The following is a 20791-nucleotide window of genomic DNA, read 5'->3' as shown; positions in this document are numbered from 1 at the left end:
ATTTATTTTAAATAGTTTAAAATGTAAAATTGATTTTTTTTATCATTCTGTCTTCATAGTGCAGTTTAACATTAGTAAAATTAAAAAATATATTTATGCGTGCATTTACGACTCACAACAAATCAAATCTGAGTTTTAACAACATTGCTTACTTGTAATCAGGATTATATGATTTTCAAGATGAAGGTTTCAAGACGCTTTCTTCAGTGTTTGAAACTGTGTTCGCTTCTGTAATATCAGCGGTGTTCTGCTTTCCTCATGTGTAAGTCAGATCTGCTAATGAAGTTGATGAGTGTGTGTTCTGCAACCTCAGATCCCACAAGTACTGTACTGTAGTGTATCATCATCATGGTGTGCTGTGCTGACGTCTGTCTCTGTCCAGGGGTGTCCGGCTCTGATCATGAGCACCGGCTGTTCTCCGTCATCTTCTCCAGTTATAACCAGTACATCAGACCAGTGGAGAACGTGTCCGACCCGGTCGTGGTCCAGTTTGAGGTGTCCATGTCACAACTGGTCAAAGTGGTGAGTGTCCGTCAGCTCGTCTCTGAGGGAAAGAGTTTCCATCCGTCATGATGAGTCTGCGTCTAATTCAAAGAGCAAGTGCTGTTGACTCCAGAAGGCTTGACCTCTGACCTCATCTCGTGATTCAGCAGAATCTGCTCATCTGTAGTGTGACCCCACATCTCACTTCTGGTGTACAGTTTATATCTCAGCTTCTGTAGTTCCGCTCGACGATGCATCTGTAATGATGGATGGAGTGAGCAAGACAAAAAAAGAGGCATTTTCACAATTCCTGTGAATCCAATCATGTCTGTTCGATATGCTTTACGGTCTTTAGGGAGGTCATTCCCAGATAGCAGACGGATGTGGGCCACTTCAGGCAATAATGCGGCACTGCAGGCATTCTTATGGCCCGGACAAAATGTATCTGAGCCTGAAGTGGCCCACATGTAAAATGGCAAATATGGCCCAAATATTTAAAATCACATGTGGGCCTTTTTAGGCAAAGATGCGGCACTCGTGGCAATGTGTAATCTGAATGTGAGCCTAAAGTGGCCCATATGATAGATAATGATTATGGCCCAAATATCACAAACCAAATGTGGGCCACCTATGGCAAAAACGTGGCACAATCAACAATGACTACTCTGGATGTAAACCAAATATGGCCCACATATAATGCAGCAAATGTGGCCCAGTTATCTTAAAACATATCTGGGCCAGTTTTGGCAAAGATGTGGCACAGTGGCACTGGCTCACCTGGATGTGAGCCAAAAGTGGCCCACATATAATGCTGCAAATGTGGGCCAGTTATCTTAAAACATATCTGGGCCAGTTTTGGCAAAGATGTGGCACAGTGGCACTGGCTCATCTGGATGTGAGCCAAAAGTGGCCCACATATAATGCTGCAAATTTGGCCCAGTTATCTTAAAACATATCTGGGCCAGTTTTGGCAAAGATGTGGCACAGTGGCACTGGCTCATCTGGATGTGAGCCAAAAGTGGCCCACATATAATCCTGCAAATGTGGCCCAGTTATCTTAAAACATATCTGGGCCAGTTTGGGCAAAGATATGGCACAGTGGCACTGGCTCATCTGAATATGAGCCAAAAGTGGCCCACATATAATGCTGCAAATGTGGCCCAGTTATCTTAAAACATATCTGGGCCAGTTTTGGCAAAGATGTGGCACAGTGGCACTGGCTCATCTGGATGTGAGCCAAAAGTGGCCCACATATAATCCTGCAAATGTGGCCCAGTTATCTTAAAACATATCTGGGCCAGTTTGGGCAAAGATATGGCACAGTGGCACTGGCTCACCTGGATGTGAGCCAAAAGTGGCCCACATATAATGCTGCAAATGTGGCCCAGTTATCTTAAAACATATGTGGGCCAGTTTTGGCAAAGATATGGCACAGTGGCACTAGCTCATCTGTATGTGAGCCAAAAGTGGCCCACATATAATGCTGCAAATGTGGCCCAGTTATCTTAAAACATATCTGGGCCAGTTTTGGCAAAGATATGGCACAGTGGCACTAGCTCATCTGCATGTGAGCCAAAAGTGGCCCACATATAATGCTGCAAATGTGGCCCAGTTATCTTAAAACATATCTGGGCCAGTTAGGGCAAAGATATGGCACAGTGAGCACTGGCTCATCTGGATGTGAGCCAAAAGTGGCCCACATATAATGCTGCAAATGTGGCCCAGTTATCCTAAAACATATCTGGGCCAGTTTTGGCAAAGATATGGCACAGTGAGCACTGGCTCATCTGGATGTGAGCCAAAAGTGGCCCACATATAATGCTGCAAATGTGGCCCAGTTATCCTAAAACATATCTGGGCCAGTTTGGGCAAAGATATGGCACAGTGAGCACTAGCTCATATGGATGTGAGCCAAAAGTGGCCCATATATGATGCTGCAAATGTGGGCCAGTTATCTTAAAACATATCTGGGCCAGTTTGGGCAAAGATATGGCACAGTGAGCACTAGCTCATATGGATGTGAGCCAAAAGTGGCCCACATATAATGCTGCAAATGTGGCCCAGTTATCTTAAAACATATCTGGGCCAGTTTTGGCAAAGATATGGCACAGTGAGCACTGGCTCATCTGGATGTGAGCCAAAAGTGGCCCACATATAATGCTGCAAATGTGGCCCAGTTATCCTAAAACATATCTGGGCCAGTTTTGGCAAAGATATGGCACAGTGAGCACTGGCTCATCTGGATGTGAGCCAAAAGTGGCCCATATATGATGCTGCAAATGTGGGCCAGTTATCTTAAAACATATCTGGGCCAGTTTGAGCAAAGATATGGCACAGTGAGCACTGGCTCATCTGGATGTGAGCCAAAAGTGGCCCACATATAATGCTGCAAATGTGGGCCAGTTATCTTAAAACATATCTGGGCCAGTTTGGGCAAAGATATGGCACAGCGAGCACTGGCTCATCTGAATATGAGCCAAAAGTGGCCCACATATAATGCTGCAAATGTGGCCCAGTTATCTTAAAACATATCTGGGCCAGTTTGGGCAAAGATATGGCACAGCGAGCACTGGCTCATCTGGATGTGAGCCAAAAGTGGCCCACATATAATGCTGCAAATGTGGCCCAGTTATCTTAAAACATATCTGGGCCAGTTTGGGCAAATATATGGCACAGCGAGCACTGGCTCATCTGGATGTGAGCCAAAAGTGGCCCACATATAATGCTGCAAATGTGGCCCAGTTATCTTAAAACATATCTGGGCCAGTTTTGGCAAAGATATGGCACAGCGAGCACTGGCTCATCTGGATGTGAACCAAAAGTGGCCCACATATAATGCTGCAAATGTGGGCCAGTTATCTTAAAACATATCTGGGCCAGTTTTGGCAAAGATATGGCACAGTGAGCACTGGCTCATCTGAATATGAGCCAAAAGTGGCCCACATATAATGCTGCAAATGTGGCCCAGTTATCTTAAAACATATCTGGGCCAGTTTGGGCAAATATATGGCACAGCGAGCACTGGCTCATCTGAATATGAGCCAAAAGTGGCCCACATATAATGCTGCAAATGTGGCCCAGTTATCTTAAAACATATCTGGGCCAGTTTGGGCAAAGATATGGCACAGCGAGCACTGGCTCATCTGAATATGAGCCAAAAGTGGCCCACATATAATGCTGCAAATGTGGCCCAGTTATCTTAAAACATATCTGGGCCAGTTTGGGCAAAGATATGGCACAGTGAGCACTGGCTCATCTGGATGTGAGCCAAAAGTGGCCCACATATAATGCTGCAAATGTGGCCCAGTTATCTTAAAACATATCTGGGCCAGTTTTGGCAAAGATATGGCACAGCGAGCACTGGCTCATCTGGATGTGAACCAAAAGTGGCCCACATATAATGCTGCAAATGTGGGCCAGTTATCTTAAATCATATCTGGGCCAGTTTGGGCAAAGATATGGCACAGCGAGCACTGGCTCATCTGAATATGAGCCAAAAGTGGCCCACATATAATGCTGCAAATGTGGCCCAGTTATCCTAAAACATATCTGGGCCAGTTTGGGCAAATATATGGCACAGCGAGCACTGGCTCATCTGGATGTGAGCCAAAAGTGGCCCACATATAATGCTGCAAATGTGGGCCAGTTATCTTAAAACATATCTGGGCCAGTTTTGGCAAAGATATGGCACAGTGAGCACTGGCTCATCTGGATGTGAGCCAAAAGTGGCCCACATATAATGCTGCAAATGTGGGCCAGTTATCTTAAATCATATCTGGGCCAGTTTTGGCAAAGATATGGCACAGTGAGCACTGGCTCATCTGAATATGAGCCAAAAGTGGCCCACATATAATGCTGCAAATGTGGGCCAGTTATCTTAAAGCATATCTGGGCCAGTTTTGGCAAAGATGTGGCACAGTGGCACTGGCTCATCTGGATGTGAGCCAAAAGTGGCCCACATATAATGCTGCAAATGTGGGCCAGTTATCTTAAAACATATCTGGGCCAGTTTTGGCAAAGATATGGCACAGTGAGCACTAGCTCATCTGGATGTGAGCCAAAAGTGGCCCACATATAATGCTGCAAATGTGGGCCAGTTATCTTAAAACATATCTGGGCCAGTTTTGGCAAAGATATGGCACAGTGAGCACTGGCTCATCTGGATGTGAGCCAAAAGTGGTAAGTCCATTCATGGCTTGGATGCAACACTTCTGACAATGGCTAATTTAGCTTAAAAAGGAAAGAGTTTGAAACTGTAATGGCCTGAATATTTTTGAAACATCATTTAACAATATTTTTGGTATGGATGCAGCAGACACTTAGGCTGGATGTACATGTTACATCTATGAGATTTATGCTATTGCGGACATATGTTTTGTAGGTAGAGTGTCTAGAAAATTTTAAGTGTCTAGGTTCAAACTTATGAAGAGTTTTTATGGTTTTGGGATGTGCAAGAAGATACTTTAGTTGCTGTTTGTGCAAAGCTTGGGGCACAATGATTTTGCCAAGTACATGTTCCTGTATCAAAATATTTTTTTCATCTTGGAACAATTCTGTCCATAAAAATAGTCCTAGTCCTAGTCCTAACCCTAACCCTAACCCTAACCCTACCCCTAAACCTACAATCAGAGGGAGATGATAATAACACTGATCTAGAAGCATGGTTGTAAGCCTAAACTTGACATAACTGCAAACTTCAAATCTAATTGGTCGAGTTGAATGCTGTTCCAGGATCAACAAAGATATTGAGCCAGGAACATGTTGTAGCCTACTCGGTGAAACCTTGCTTATCTCTAACTTCATCTAACTTCTAGAGCAGACCCATACAAACTTCCAATGGGGCCTCAGGCTCAAGATGACTTAAAATGATGACAAAACTAAAACCATCAAAAATCAAGATATTTCTTATTATTTGGCTATTTTTATAACAAATGTACGGGATTTGTTGTGGAGAATATAAGGGGACATTGAAGTCAAAAAGTTTGCGATTCACTGTTCCTGTGTGTCAAGTGACCCCACAAAGGGTAATATTTTTAACCCCCTTAAAATATTTGTATATTTTAAATCTAAAAAAATATTTAAATATTTTAAATATGTAAAAAATATTTTAATATTTGAAAAATAATAATAATAATAATATTTTAAATATGTTAAATATTTAAATATGTTAAAAATATATTTTAATATTATATATATATATATATATATATATATATATATATATATATATATATATATATATATATATATTAAAATAAAAAAATATTATATTTTAATATTTTAAAATAAAAAACATTTTATTTTAAATAAATAAATAAATAAATAAACCTTTAATTGTTTTTACATTTCTGGCTAAATATAATTGATATTTACACAACTGTCATATTTAGGCTATAAATAATCTTTCTTAAAAAATATATAATACTAATTGACACTATAATTGATATAAGAGTAAATGAACGACAAATCATCAGAAGCAGCTATGATAAAATATTATTATTATAACTTTTTCAACCCCCTGCATTCATGACAAAATTTTCCCACTTTTTTGCTTCGGCTTACTACTTTATTAGAAATAAGATCTCTATTTTGTTTAAATAAAATATTTACTGCATTTGTAGTTGTCTGTGAAAAGAAAAAAACAAATCTAACTGACGATTTTCCCGTTGACGGCCATTTAAATTTAAACGTAGCCGGAAAGCGCGAAAAAGGCGCTCAAAACCAAAACGTCAGAAGATTGTCAGTTGGAGGGAGGACGGACTGCAAAAAGTCAAGGTAAGATCGATAAATGTTTCTTTTTGTTAGCGATTGCTTCGTTATATCCAGTTGGAGTCCGCATGTTGTGTGATGGAGTTGATGGAATAATTTATATTCGAAGTTACATTATTTTGGCAGTTCAACTCTAAGCTAACGTTAGATCTATTATGGTTGTTACTTGAATGCGAAATGAACAAGTAAAGAATAATTGCGTCGTGGCCGTTACACCTCAGGTGTGCATTATTTTTATAATAATTCAGCGGCCTGGAGTAAATTATTCCGCTTATACTACAGTTACCACATCTCGAAATATTGTTCAGATGATGTATTTCAAGACGTTTGTAAAGTTTTTGTCATTAAAACGCTCTTGTATGTAGGACTAATTCCTTGCGCATCTATACTGCATGCTCGTTGCTAATTCCAGAACGTCATTTTAGAGTTAGTAACGGAGGTCTGAGCCGCTGATAGCAGAGTAATGCTGGACACACTTAACCACTAACGTTAAACATTCTCTGACTGTGAATGCAGCAGATCTAACACCGCTGTGAACACACACTGGACACGCTGAAAACGCGTGCATAATTACATTCACGGCCTTACAGTAAGTGTGTCCCCGGCGGCTTTATGCAGTTATTAATGCAGTTATGAGAGAGAGAGAAATGTGCGTCAATATTATTATTTATTTATTAATTTAATTCGTTTTAATTAATTCGTTCATTCTTTTTTTCTATTAGTGACAGATGGCCTAATAAATGAAACACAAAGCCCTTTTAACAAGTAGGCCTATCAATAATTATTTATTTGTTAGGCTATATTATCTGCAATAATTACGAAAACTCGTGCAGTAGGACTATCAATTTATTTAAATATTCAGTTAAATTTTCTATTGATTATATATATATATATATATATATATATATATATATATATATATATATATGACTGTTCTTCATTTATTAAAATTAAATTAAATTTAAAGTTTTTCTTGTTATGAATTGTATCCTATTTTCCGTTATTACAGTTAACTACGCGAAGTGATATGGTACTGTAACGCGGTCAAGACCTGCCGGAACTACTTTAGCCGTGCGGTTCCCTGTAAATAATTGCACACCGTAGAACGTTTGTCAACCAATCAGATTTAAGCATTCAACGGCCCTGTAGTACGTTAGCTAACGTAAGCTTGTGCGCGGTGCACACAATGATTGCTCAACAATGAAAAAATAAATATATAATATAGTGTAATTTGACATTCATGTTTATAGGCTATACATTGGACATAATACTGCACTAGTTGTATTACTTTGTAACAGCAATGTTTCATTAACCCTAGCAATAGGCTAATGCAAAAATTACTAGGCTACATGCTTTTTCTTACAATAAAAGCTTCTATGAGATGATTACAAAGTAACAATAATAGATGTTTTATTAGTAGCAAGTTGGTTCAGGGATTATTCCTCTATGTATTTCACATTTTTATTATACCCTATTAATTATAAGATTAGTTGCCCTGGCCTGCATTATGTTTTTTGTCATGTACTGTTTTGAGTCAGGATGTTTTTCACCTTAATAACATGTGTCAATGTGATTTGCTACAGAAAACTGCTGGTGGGAATAAAGTAGCCTACAGTTTTAGGTTCACTGTCACCATTAAGGTAAGCTGCTGATAAATTTTATGTTGTGGTACAAAATAAAAAAGTATCAATGTAAAATGTTTGTTCTTTTTATTTTTCAGCGCACCTGGTTATTGAATGTACTGCATGTAATTGTAGGTGTAATTACTGTCATGGAGAGAGAAAAGTGGAATATAACTCGCAGCAATTTAAGGAAAAGGGCTGTTAAAAGAGTCACCCAGTTTATTACATCTTTAAATGATGAGGACAGTAGTGTTATGGACTGTACTAATGAAGCACATAGTGTTGAACATGAAGTAGTTACTTCAAGCTTTGATGTGCCACCAACCTGTGAATCAGAAAGTGATGGGAATAGTGAATCAGCAAGTGACGAGGATAGCCATGTTGATAATACTAAAGATTTAGCGGGATGTTTGAGCGACTGGGCAACACATTTTGGCATTTCATTGATTGCTTTGTCTGCCCTTTTGTCAATACTGAAAGCCCATCACCCATCCTTGCCAAAAGAGGCAAGAACATTACTCAAAACACAGACTCAATATAGTATTGTTTCCTTGGCGAGTGGATCATTCCATTACTTTGGCATACAGAAAATGTTCTGCCACATATTTCAGAAGCTTGCATCAGTTGTCCGGAATCAACACAGCTTCAAATTACAATTAAACATGGATGGTCTTCCAATTTTTAAAAGTTCAAATGTACAGTTCTGGCCAATTTTAGGAATGCTCCAGGCTTACAGTAGGAAACCTGTGCTGATTGCTCTTTACTGTGGGAACTCAAAGCCTCAGTCATTGTCAGAATATCTGAAGGATCTGGTCTGTGAGTTGAAATCCTTGAGCACTGGTTTTGTTGTTAATGGAAAGACCTTCTTCTTGACAGTGTGCTCAGTAATCTGTGATGCTCCTGCGAGGGCTTTTATTAAGGGTATTAAGTCACACAATGGATACAGTGGCTGTGATAAATGTGTACAGTCTGGCGTTTACATTAATAATCGCATGACATTCCCAGAACTTAATTCTAGAGTAAGAACCAATGTTTCTTTTTCAAATGCAGAGGATGAAGACCACCATGTACAACATTCCCCATTTTGTGAAACATCTGTTCCCATGGTTAGTGGATTTCCACATGACTATATGCATTTAGTGTGCTTAGGCGTGGTGCGTCGTCTACTTGATTTGTGGATGGGAACTCGCGGCAAGTTGAGTTACCGTATTTCATCCAGGCAAGTGTCTATTATTTCAGGCAAACTACTTGCTCTCAAAAGTTACATACCCTCTGAATTTGCTAGAAGACCAAGGGCACTTGATGAGAGGTTACGATGGAAAGCAACAGAACTTAGGCAGTTCTTACTTTACACTGGTCCAGTAGTTTTGAAGGATGTGCTGACTACTGAGGTTTACCAAAATTTTATGTTGTTGTCTGTGAGCATATATATCTTGGCAAGTCCAACATATTGTTTGCTGTTAAATGACTTTGCAAACACACTACTAAGATCATTTGTTACGCATTTTGGGGAACTCTATGGTAATTGTTTTTTAGTGTACAACATACATGGTCTGACTCATCTCAGTGATGATGTGAAGGTGCATGGCAACTTAGATTTAATTTCAGGGTTTCCTTTTGAAAACTACTTAAAAAAAATTAAAGGAATGGTTAGAAAACCTAGCTCACCACTGCAGCAAGTTATACGCAGAATTTCAGAACTTGATTCAACAAGTTTAAAAGATGAGGATACCCGTAAAGCTCACAAAAAAATGAAAAAGCCGCACTCAGATGGACCTGTTCCACAAGGATTCACAGGAGCGGTCTCCCAATTTAAGGAACTGTCAATAGATGCGTTTGTCATCAACACATCAGAGAGGGACAGATGTATAAAGATGAACAATAAGATACTATTGGTTCAGAATATTATTGTCTTTGAGGGTGAGGAATATATTGTCTGCAAAGAATATAGACACATTGCAAAGTTCTTTGATTATCCCATTGAGTCCACAGATTTGGGAATTTGTTTTGTGTCAGATCTGTCACCAAATCTGATGTGCTTAACATTAGATACCAATATGCAGAAGTGCGTCCGGTTGCCCTTGGAGGTTGGATTTGTTGTCATTCCACTACTTCATGCCGACCCATCCTAAATTTCAGTCATAGCGTGGTGTTTTGGTAGTCTTTAAATTAGAATTTTAGATAGTCCAATCTTTTTCAAATTGAATTAATTTATGTGCAGATCAGCATCACAATTAGACAGCAGTGACAGAGTCCAGCCTGCCTTGGCTTACCTCAGTAGGTGTGTATACCATATTTATACTTCTAATATCTTGGTTCTGAAACATGTATTAATAAGGACTTTTAAGTGCACTTAAATAATCATTCACCTTTTAAAGCCCTTGCGATTATCATAAAAATTACTTCTAATTATGTTAATTTGTTTACATTAAAAAAAGTGCAAAAGTTACTGTTCATACTCTTAATGCTAGTAACTTTGTGCATCTTTCTGTTCTAGGCCATGTTTTACATTGTAGAGTTTCTGGAAACCCAAGAAGTTGAAGTGGTACCAGCACTTTGGGTTAAAGAAGACATATGTCAATGGCCAGCTGACTACAGACCTGATGAATTAGTAAAGGCCATACGAACTGAGGAGCAACCTGGACACATGTGGGACACATATTGTGTTCGAATTTTATATACAGCTGGTATGCACATGACTATTATTTACCAATAGGCTTCACTAGTTAAAAAAAAAAAAATCTAATGATATTTCTTTACAGCAACCTACAAAGCTGCTCGTCTAAAACTTCCTCAAGCGGAAACCCAAACTGACCTTCAAACAGCAGAGGAAGAAGATGTCGATGACAATCCAAAGAAAAAGCGAAAAAGGCTGTGAGTGCCATTCTACTACTATTGCTCTATTCTAGGCGTAAACAAATATGGAAAAATCGAATTTCAAGATTTGTAAATTTGTTAATGTTGTCAAATATGATCTATTAGTTCTCAGGAAATGAGACTAATATATCTTAAAAGAGAAGTCATATTTTTTAAAGTATTGGAACAAATATTGATATACTACAAAATAGGGTTGGGCGATATGGCCAAAAAAAATTATCACGATCATTTTTTTTATATCAGTCGATATAGATAATTATCACGATAAATGTCAAATCTTTATTTCTTTCAAGTTTAAAGGCAGATTTTCTCCTAAGTGAAAGTTGTAGAAAGCAGAGCGTTAATTGTGTTTTTAAACTACTCTTTATTGTCAGAACACATCATGACAAACACTTGCCAAACAGGGGAACATTCACACATCTGAGTGAACATTCAAACATTTGTCATTTTCCCTTTACAAAATAAATATCTTAATAGAAAAAAATAATTTCTTAGTTTCTGCATGTGCTAATTTTTATTTGGTAAAATGTAATGTTATGACTGTTTGAGTTTGATTAAAATTAACCATTGGTCATCCAGTATCATGCATTTAGATCATGATAACCACAGATAAACCGGGCATCGCCTACAGCACCTCACTATCATGCCAACATGTTACTTTATGGTTTCTATGGTATTTATATGAAAACCAGTAGCCTAAATACATTATTAAATACTGTAATTATACTCCATTAGTCCTTTAATACATTGTCTACATTAATAATATAATACAATTCAATCTATATCCCACATTTCATGGTGCAGTTAATATTACTAGGCTATAACGTTACAGTAAATCCGTGGTAAATGATGGGAATTTGTAGACGGAGAAGCTTCTGACTGTATCGTTGCGCACAGTGTTTCTCCTGTTCGTCAGCGCGGTCTCATCTGCCTTTAAACTGGTTTAAATCACTGAGACATTTGCGTTCTTCGCTGAATTCAAGCGCTTCTCACTGTATCTCGTGACCGAGAGCGATCAGAGTAAACGCGTCTGCTCGAGTGAGCTTGCGCTGCGCTGCCGTTTGGACTTTGAGCCGAGCGGATAAGCGGTCCATGTGGCACGCGCGGTTCAAATGAGTTTCGTTCCGCTTTTGGCGCATTAACATTATCGAACATTTATCGAACTCTTGATATCGTTTTATCGAGAAAAAATATATCGCGATAATTATCGTTATCGTTTTATCGCCCAGCCCTACTACAAAAACTAGTGATTCACCGATCATGATTTTTCATAGCCGATTTGCAGTGTGCGGTCTCGCCCACTGGTATTTCCTTGCTCTACAAAGCATAATATATGTAGTTTGAAATGCAGTGGCAAAAATGTTCAGATATACTCTTGAGAACTGAAAGCACTATTTGTTTATTGCTTGTAATATGTTTTTGTTCCTCTTTTAATATTTACTAGCTTTTATGTTTTGAAGCTATATTAGTTTATATAAGCTATTTAAAATTTTAAAGTGTAATTCAAAGTGTACAATTTATTTTTTAAAGTGTAATTGTTTGAAAAAAAGTTATTATATGTAATTCAATAAAAAACAATAATTTTAAGTTTTATTAATAAGATTAAGTGACTCTCAGAATTGAATCTGAGCATGAGGTGACTAAAGATTCCCACCCATATTATACAATGATTTATTGCTTGTATTTGTTGAATAATACAGAAGATAAAGAAGAAGAAGAAAAAAAAGCATATCAAATCGAAATATTAGTTAAAAAACAACAAAACAAAAAACACACAATTAGATTATTTTCCAAAATCGTTCAGCTCTAACATTATTCCATGTTCTGCCACAAACTCTGACCATGATGACATTGTGGCACTACTAAAAGAGAGTGAATCTGATCTTAGATGTTAGTGCATTAACATTAACAAATGCTTAGACCGGTTGGGGGTAATATGCTTGTAATATGTAATATGCTTAGGGAAACCCTGGAGATTGGCCTTTAAAACAAGCTTAAATCTAAGAAAAGGGTACAGCTGGGCAGATTAAGGCAGGAAAACAAAGCATTGACGATGCTTAAGGGAAACGGTTAGGCAAGTAGGAGATAGTGGTACAGACTGAGAGTGAGACTGATCTGTGAAATGGATTAAAATCAATTTTGATTTTATTTTCTGTGCCCCCTGCCAAGACCAAACATTCGCTTTGAGAGTGATGATGATGAAGATACGGTCAAACAAACGAGGACATTGCCACCAGCCCCAAAGATAAAAGGACCAAACTTTGATATACAGTCTGCAATAAAGAGACGGGTTCAAAAGCCTGAACCTCACAAGCAGATGACAAGTCCTGAGCCCAGACGGTCTGTGACAAGTTCTGAACAACAAGAGGAAAGTCAAATGCAGTCAGGAACATCTACTTTAAGTGGTCTTGCTCGTAAGTGATTTATTAAATAAATCCTCATGTCTCTTTACAGGTTTGTTTTCACAGTTAAATACAATTAATTATCTGTCAAAATGACGGAAATCTCATGTTTGTCTTTATTTTTAGCTCTTCTGCAAAGACTTCTTACTAATCAAGAAATGATGATAGATCAACTCAAAGTAATTCTGATGACCGTGCAGAAAACGGGCGAACCTGCTCATGGGCAGGATCCCATCGAAAGAGATTTACTGCCGCTAAAAGATCCTACCTCCCTGCTGGCTCTGGAAAAACGTCTGAGGGAAGAGGCTGACCTAAAAAAAAAAATGGTAAATAACACTTTGCCTTACCAGCATATTGCATAAACTAGCTACACCGGCATACATTCAATCTGACTACACTTTCATCAGACAATATATTAATATTCCACTTTATTGGACTATGTATAGCGCTATATTCCACTCCATGGAAAACTAAAATTGATATTTTAAACTGGGGATCATTGAGGTATTAAACTTGTAGCACTTATTTACTGTAGGGTAACATCTTGTGTTTAAACCAGGGTTCCCGCGCGGATCCTTAAAGTCTTAAATGCGATTTTTATTTTTTTTAAGGCCATAAAAAGTCTTATTTTTACTTATGAAAGGTCTTAAATTTTAGATGACACTTTGACTTAGACGCATCTAAAATGCTTTCCAAATTAAAACTAAATTAGCATTATCTAATTAGCGTACGTATTCTTTTTTTATTATTCTATCTTTGTGGATTTGCTTGACGTGACAATTCGCATCGTTCGCGTCAGTATATTAGCCTTCGTCTGTCTCCTGCACGAGAGGAAAGAGGGAGAAGAAAGTTGGTAAATGTCAGTTCAATTGTAAGTTCATTCTTTATGTGCTTAGAGTGTGCGATATGTATCGTCTATGATGATATTGTAATCACTGTTTTAACTATGTACGAGGCACTGCGAGCTGACATCGCATTTATCTCTCGTGCTTTCACTGCGCTATGTGTCAGTGCAGTTATAGTTATGTCCCCAAATGAGTTTTTGTCTTATATTTATATCATATTGTGTTGTGTTATATTAGAATATCACTAGATAGTCTAAGATTGTTGAGTGCTGTTTTCCTGTGCACAATTGCTAATGTGATGTTTATTTTATACAACAGTTAAATTAAGTTAATATTGTGAGTTACTTTTTAGACACAATATTGTTAGTTTTCCCTTTATTTCGCAGAAGAGAATTTCAAAATGAAACCGTAGCAGAGTCTCCATGCAAAAGACAGCGATGATTTTTTTAAACTGAAATCCGCTTTTTGAATGAATCATTTTAACGATTCAATTAACAATCACTTGCTTTTCCTGAACGAATCAGCCGTTTGAACAAATCGGTTGAATGAATGACTCCCTCAACTCACTTATTAAGACAGTGACTTGCCGCCACCTACTGGAGGTTTTAGTTTCATATTTAAAGTAGCTACCCTTTAATTAAAATGTTAAAATTATTGAATAAAAATAATCTCATAGCTTTATTTATGCAATTGTTAATGGAGTGTAAATATATTAATGCCAGTTCTGATGCCGCTTATGTCTAGCCTGACTACGTCAGACTTCCTACTTCCGCTAATTTCATTTCGTTCCTGTAGTTAGTCTGAGATAGCGGCCTATCTTTCAGTTTTCCACCGGCCTTCGGACGGCCGGGCCAATCAGCGAACAGAGGGCGGGCTGAGAGCCGTGACGTAGACGCTAAGCGCCGAGTTTTACATTGTAGGTTAGAGAAATCGAAAACCGAAGCGAGACACGGGATGCAATTCACTCTGTTATGGAGAACCAGTGCCAAAAAAATAGCAGGGGCACCAAAAAAATAGCGTTCCGGGAGTCTCCCGCATATTGATAGCGGCTCACTGACGCCCGCGTATTAGTTAAAATCTCCGGAATCTATAGCGATCGCGCCCGCGAGACAGAGACTGTGCTCCAAACCGCGTAGCGCGTGCACGGCAGAGAGAGAGGGAGGGAGAGAGAGAGAGCAAGAGAGGCGTGTGTGCCTCATGAAGCTTCTCGGGGTAGAGGGCATCATAAAGGAATTATGCTTAGGGCACCAAAATGGCTAGCAGCGGCACTGGCTGTGTTTAAAAGATATAATCCTAAATTTGAGAGTTGGCTACAAATATTTTCTTGTTTCACTCAGTCAAAAATATGTTTAGAGGCCGTGATTGTACCGTGGATGCGTAGATTAATGACGCATAATCTACAAAAGTCGTTTACCGCCATGTTCACTCCGGTATTTCGCTCGCATCATCATGTGTTTATAGCAGGTTTACTGTGGAAGTTCGATCATAGATTTGAGTTCGATGCATGATGTCTGTGGTTCGATGCGGCTGTACAGGCGCATAACATACGTCCTAACTAAACTTATCTGATTGGCTTATGGGTAACTAATGATTTTAAACTTCAGACAAGCGCCCCCTAGGGAGAGAGAAAACACTTCTCTATTATGCCATTCAAGACTCTGTCTATGAAGCAAAGTGAAGTAGCAGAGTCTGGTATTACCAGGCTAGCTTCTGTCACCTCTGCACTACAAAGATGGATTTTGATTTAATGATTTCATTTGACTGGTAAAAGATACTGTGTTATTATTCTAATTTGAATGTTATAATTGGACAAAAAGTGATGCCTCTAAATACGTTTATAAAAAAATTACATATATAGGTGAAAATTCCTCTTAAAATCTATTTAAGTTGGCAAAATATTGCTGTGAACTGACCACTGCACAGAATATGAAAAATATAAATTTGTTCATAAATCAGCTGTCAACAACAGGCCTAAACCAGTCATGGTACCAGTACAAAAACACAATCAGTAAAATATCATCTAATTATTATCAACAAAACTTTGAAAATATCGAGATATATTTTAGTCAATAATGCACACCTCTAATGTACGGTATTAATTTTGACTTCTTCAGGTCTTAAAAGGTGTTAAAAAGCCTTACATTTGACTTTTAAAAAGTGTGCAGCAACCCTGTTAGACCTCAAGGACACTGCAACTTCACCTTGTGAGTTGAATATGGAACTGCATCAGTGATAGAGTGGCAGGCCTACAGTAGAAAACAGGTTAAGAAAGCAAGTATCCAACAATGAGACTTTTCTAAATGCCAACTAAGCGTGAAGTGATATAATGTTAGGGCTGCACGATTATGGCCAAAATGATAATCACGATTATTTTGATCAATATTGAGATCACGATTAATTATCACGATTATTTGTTGATTTGAACCAAAACACATTTTTTGTCACATAGGCCAATTATACCTGCTTTCACATCCATATTGTGCTACATTTCCTGCTAATGTACAAATATGTGCAGCAAAATAAAATAGGTTCTCTTATTCACCAAAATTCAGTGCATCTCCTTAAAGAATAAATACAAATAAATCATTTATTATTATTTTATATTGTATTTATAATATTTTATATACATTGTATTTATAATTAATATTAGGATAGACTAGAGATATTATCTTCTGTTATAATTATTATTACCGGTACCTATTATTACATGGCTTGGTTAAATTCTAATGTAGAATGCGGTCTGTTATTTCTTGATAACAGAACTTAGTTCTTTAAGCAATAGTTCGAAAGCAATACAATCGTTTTTAAATCAATAAACTAATTTTTAAATCAATATTTTGTGTCAAATTATTGATTTATTTGTAGGTAGCCATGTAAGTGGGATCCCGATGTCGGTGAATAAAATTCAGAGTCATTGTTATTTGAAAAGTCTCTTGTTATTTGAAGTCGCTCGCGCGCAGACACCCTCTGTCTCTCTCGCGCACTATCGCTCGCGCACAGACACCCTCGGTCTCTCTCGTCCAGTTCGCTTCGCTTTTGTCCAGTCCGGCAAAACATTCTAGTTTCTATATCTAGAAACTAAGCTGCGCGGTGCAGGGAACAACTCTGATTATTGGCTCATTAAGCCACGTGATCAGACAGTGGTTTACTCGTGATCGTGATTAAAATTTTATTAATTGTGCAGCCCTATATAATGTATTTTAATTTTTTTTCTGAATTGGGTAACTGTGAGTAGTGTTAATATAAAACATGTATCCATGGCTTTTAAATGATCTTTTTTAGATTACTGCATTGAGCTTCATTGGAGGAGTTGACATTAAGGATAGCGTTTGGCGGGTTATGGGGCACTGTATTACCAACTCCCTTGGCAAACAACTCAACTGGCGTGGCATCAATGGCAAAACAGCTTTCCACAGACTCCAGCTGAAAGATGTAATTACTGGTAAGTGTTACATTTCACTATCTTCAGTCTAATAGGTCCATTCTCTACTTCTTGCATGCTTGACGCATATTAATGCTCAGATTACGAAATTATTAAAAAAGGTTGATTAAAAAAAAGTAAACAGTAAAGCACTTGTACTGCTCTGCCCTGGCAAGGGTATGACAGCCAGCAGTGTATCACTAAAAGCTTAATTGTGAAAACAATCCCAAACATTGCTGTCCATCCCCACACATACTGTATGGAACTCTCATACAATGAGAAACTGATGCAACAGGCAATGGATATATCCATATTACCTGTTGCATCCCTTATGAAAAAGTATAGTTTAAATAAATATATACTTTAAGTTTATTTTATGAAGTATTCTCAAGTAATGTTCAAGTACAGTTGTGGTCAGACTTAACGGCACCCCTGGTAAATATGATCAAAAATAGCTGTAAAAAATAAATCTGGATTGTTTATCTTTTTGATCTTTTATTTTTTTTGAATCTCAAAAACTAACCTTTCATTGAAGTAAAATAATTGAAAGTGGGGGGTAAATCACATTATGAAATAAATGCTTTTCTCCAAAACACGCTGGCCATAATGATCTTTTGCAAAGATAACAGCTCTGAGTTTTCTTCTATAATGCCTGATGAGTTTGGAGAACAACTAAAAAGAGATCAGAGACCATTCCTCCTTACAGAATCTCTCCAGATCCTTCAGATTCACAAGTTCATGCTGACGCTGCTTCTCTTCAGTTCACCCCACTCATTTTCTATAGGGTTCAGTTTAGGGGACTGGGACAGTCATGGCAGAAGCTTAATTTTGTGCTCAGTGACCCATTTTTATGTTGATTTTTATGTTTGTTTTGGACCGTTGTGTTGGAAGATCCAACCACGACCCATTATAAGATTTATACTTGGGTATAAATCTGATTGGTTTATTTCACGTTACGCCCAAACCACATGAATAATGAAGCTACTTCAGACCATCCCATTTTAGGTTTGCGTCGGACGCAAGAGTCGTTTATCCCGCCGGTATAATAGCGTCAGCGGCCGGGAAACCCGCCACAAAGTTACTTGCGTTTCGCGTTTGATACTTGCGTTTCAGATATGCTGGAGTTTGTTTTTGGAGGAGCGAGGATGATATTTCTTGAAGCTCTCCCAAAACAACATGTTTTTTGATGTAGGGGTTGTTTGATATATTTGTTTAGGCTTTCTGACCCCCAAGACTCAAGTAATCTCTGCAATTCTCCATCTGTGATCCTTGAAGACTCTTTGGTCACTCAAACTCTCCTCCTCACCGTACATTAAGGCAATATAGACACACGTCCTCTTCCTGGCAGATTCGTAACATCTTTAGTTGATTAACTTCTTAATTATTGTCCCGATGGTCAAAATAGGGATTATCAATTCTTTAGCTACTTTCTTAGAGTCACTTTCTATTTTGTGAAGCTCAACAATCTTTTGATGCACATCAGAACTATATTCTTTGGTTTGACTCATTGTGATGAATGATTAAGGGAATTTGGCCTCTGTGTTTCCTCCTATTTAAACTCCTGTGAAACAAGAAGTCATAACTGGACAATTTTATGTTCACCATGGTGTGCTAAAAAAGGTATAATGGAAATATACTTCTGAGATATTTTACTCGTTAAAAAAAATCTAGGGGTACCAATAATTTCATAATCCATAATCCATTTTCTGACGCAGTCCGATTTTCCTAGCAGGTGTTAAACTTGTTCCTTTTGGGCATCTGGAAGCAAAGAGTGTCCTTGGCCATGGCCAAAATGTTCTTTACATTGGCGCTGACAAACTATGCACTTGGCTTGTGGGCCCTAATTGGATCCCAAGATTTTAAAGGTTGTGTAATCCATCCTTGCATTTACAAATGTTATCTTTTTTTAGGAACTGTCAGAAACAACAGACTGACAGCTGCGGCCACTGATCAAGAGATAGAAGCATTTATTAAAAAATGGCTTCATCTTGCAAGTGACCGAGACGGAGGGAGAAGAGAAAGAGAGAAACGAAGGAGGGTCCAAGACACCTGTAAGTCAGTTACATTGTTTTTGCTATATGTGTATAATACCATGGTCTGTCTGAATACTTGATTTTGATTGGCTGCAAGGTGTGCATTAAAACATTTGTAACACTTTACAAGTTAACATTAGTTAACTAGGCTACTTTAGTTAACATGAGGCATGAACCATTCTTCTACAGCATTTATTCATCTTAGTTAATGTTAATTGTGATGCTTACTAATGCATTATTAAAATCAAAAGCTGTATTTGTTAACATTAGTTAATGCACTGTAAACTAACATGAACAAACAATGATTGACTAACATTAAGAAAGCTTAATAAATAATGTAGTTCATGCTAGTTAATACTAGTTAATACATTAGCTAATGTTAACAAATAAGAGTAGTGTTACCAAACCGTTTAATGCACTGGTAGTTCCAGTCCATTTATTCACCATTCAGTATTAATGTGCTGCTTTCATTAAAGCACATAGAGAGCTGTTGTTAAAGTTTTTAAAACTTGCAGATTCACTATTAGTAAAAAGTAAAAACAAATTGTTTGGGGTTTTTTATTTAATTTGGCTTCTAAATAGTTGTGCGTGTGTGTTTGTTTTGTATTTCAACACTATTGTATAATCAGCGTTCTGTTACTGAGTCAACAGTTTTTATCATTTGTGTATCCAATTAAGGCTTGCAAGATTGCCATGACGGAGATGGGCCCAGTCAAGGAGATCAAATTCTGTAATTTTGGATGAATCCATCTGCCAACATTTTGTAGTTTGTTCACTTCTGCGTTGTCTGTTTGTTTTTTTGGATGACCAAGCTACTGGAAACATGTTTTATTTTTATTTAGTTTCTACAATGCTTTCTATGCACATATTTTGTGTTTGTTTATTATTATTTTTTATTTTTATTTTTTATTTTTAGATTGCTTTCCAGTTTTGAAAATGTAAACTTGCAGTGGGTTGTTCTTTGGCAATATTAATAAATGATGCAAATGTTTTCAGAAATGTGTTTGGATTGTAACTTACCTTAACATAAAGAGGGGTCATATCTCTTTACTGTATGTTTGATATTGTTGATGCAGAGTTCACTTAGTGTGCGCGCACACACAAACACACACAGTTATGGTTTATTTAGTTAATTCTTGGCTAACATGTGACTGAACAAATGTCCTGCTTGTGGACCAGATCTGGCAAACATTCCATGTGGTATGTGGGCCAGAGAAAGGTATCAGATCTGGGCCAGAATTAAAATTAACTATGTCACACATTTGTTTTGTTTAAGGCTGACATGCGGCATTGCTATGGCTTATCTGTGTCCCATATCTGGAAAACAGGAGCGGGCCGT

At 37.7% G+C, this 20791-nt stretch overlaps 2 protein-coding genes across 4 annotated transcripts in view; both read left to right on the top strand.

Moving 5' to 3' along the window:
* Positions 1 to 20791, top strand: part of chrna3 (cholinergic receptor, nicotinic, alpha 3) — a 34143-nt gene that overhangs the window by 543 nt on the left and 12809 nt on the right. The window contains exon 2 of the mRNA XM_079620495.1: positions 383 to 522. Coding sequence (XP_079476621.1) covers positions 383 to 522 — 140 coding nt within the window. The remainder of the gene's footprint in view (positions 1 to 382; positions 523 to 20791) is intronic.
* On the top strand, positions 6177 to 20452 carry LOC307002661 (uncharacterized protein). Of its 3 annotated transcripts, none has more exons than XM_079620497.1 (10): positions 6177 to 6258; positions 7836 to 7892; positions 10096 to 10155; positions 10372 to 10561; positions 10637 to 10748; positions 12921 to 13165; positions 13280 to 13479; positions 17281 to 17440; positions 19330 to 19470; positions 20131 to 20452. In XM_079620497.1, the coding sequence occupies exons 4-10, from the start codon at positions 10375 to 10377 to the stop codon at positions 20184 to 20186; spliced, it is 1101 nt and encodes a 366-aa protein (XP_079476623.1). In that variant the 5' UTR covers positions 6177 to 6258; positions 7836 to 7892; positions 10096 to 10155; positions 10372 to 10374; the 3' UTR covers positions 20187 to 20452. The 3 variants fall into 3 exon arrangements, with proteins under 3 accessions (XP_079476623.1, XP_079476622.1, XP_079476624.1); XM_079620496.1 differs by having other exon boundaries at positions 6220 to 6258; positions 7973 to 10155; XM_079620498.1 differs by lacking the exons at positions 19330 to 19470; positions 20131 to 20452 and adding an exon at positions 18636 to 18737 and having other exon boundaries at positions 6220 to 6258; positions 7973 to 10155.

Source organism: Phoxinus phoxinus, assembly GCF_949152265.1.
Source record: "Phoxinus phoxinus genome assembly, chromosome: 8".
NCBI lineage: Eukaryota > Metazoa > Chordata > Actinopteri > Cypriniformes > Leuciscidae > Phoxinus > Phoxinus phoxinus.
Note: the sequence above shows the minus strand (reverse complement) of the source record. Positions and strands in the feature narration are given on the sequence as shown.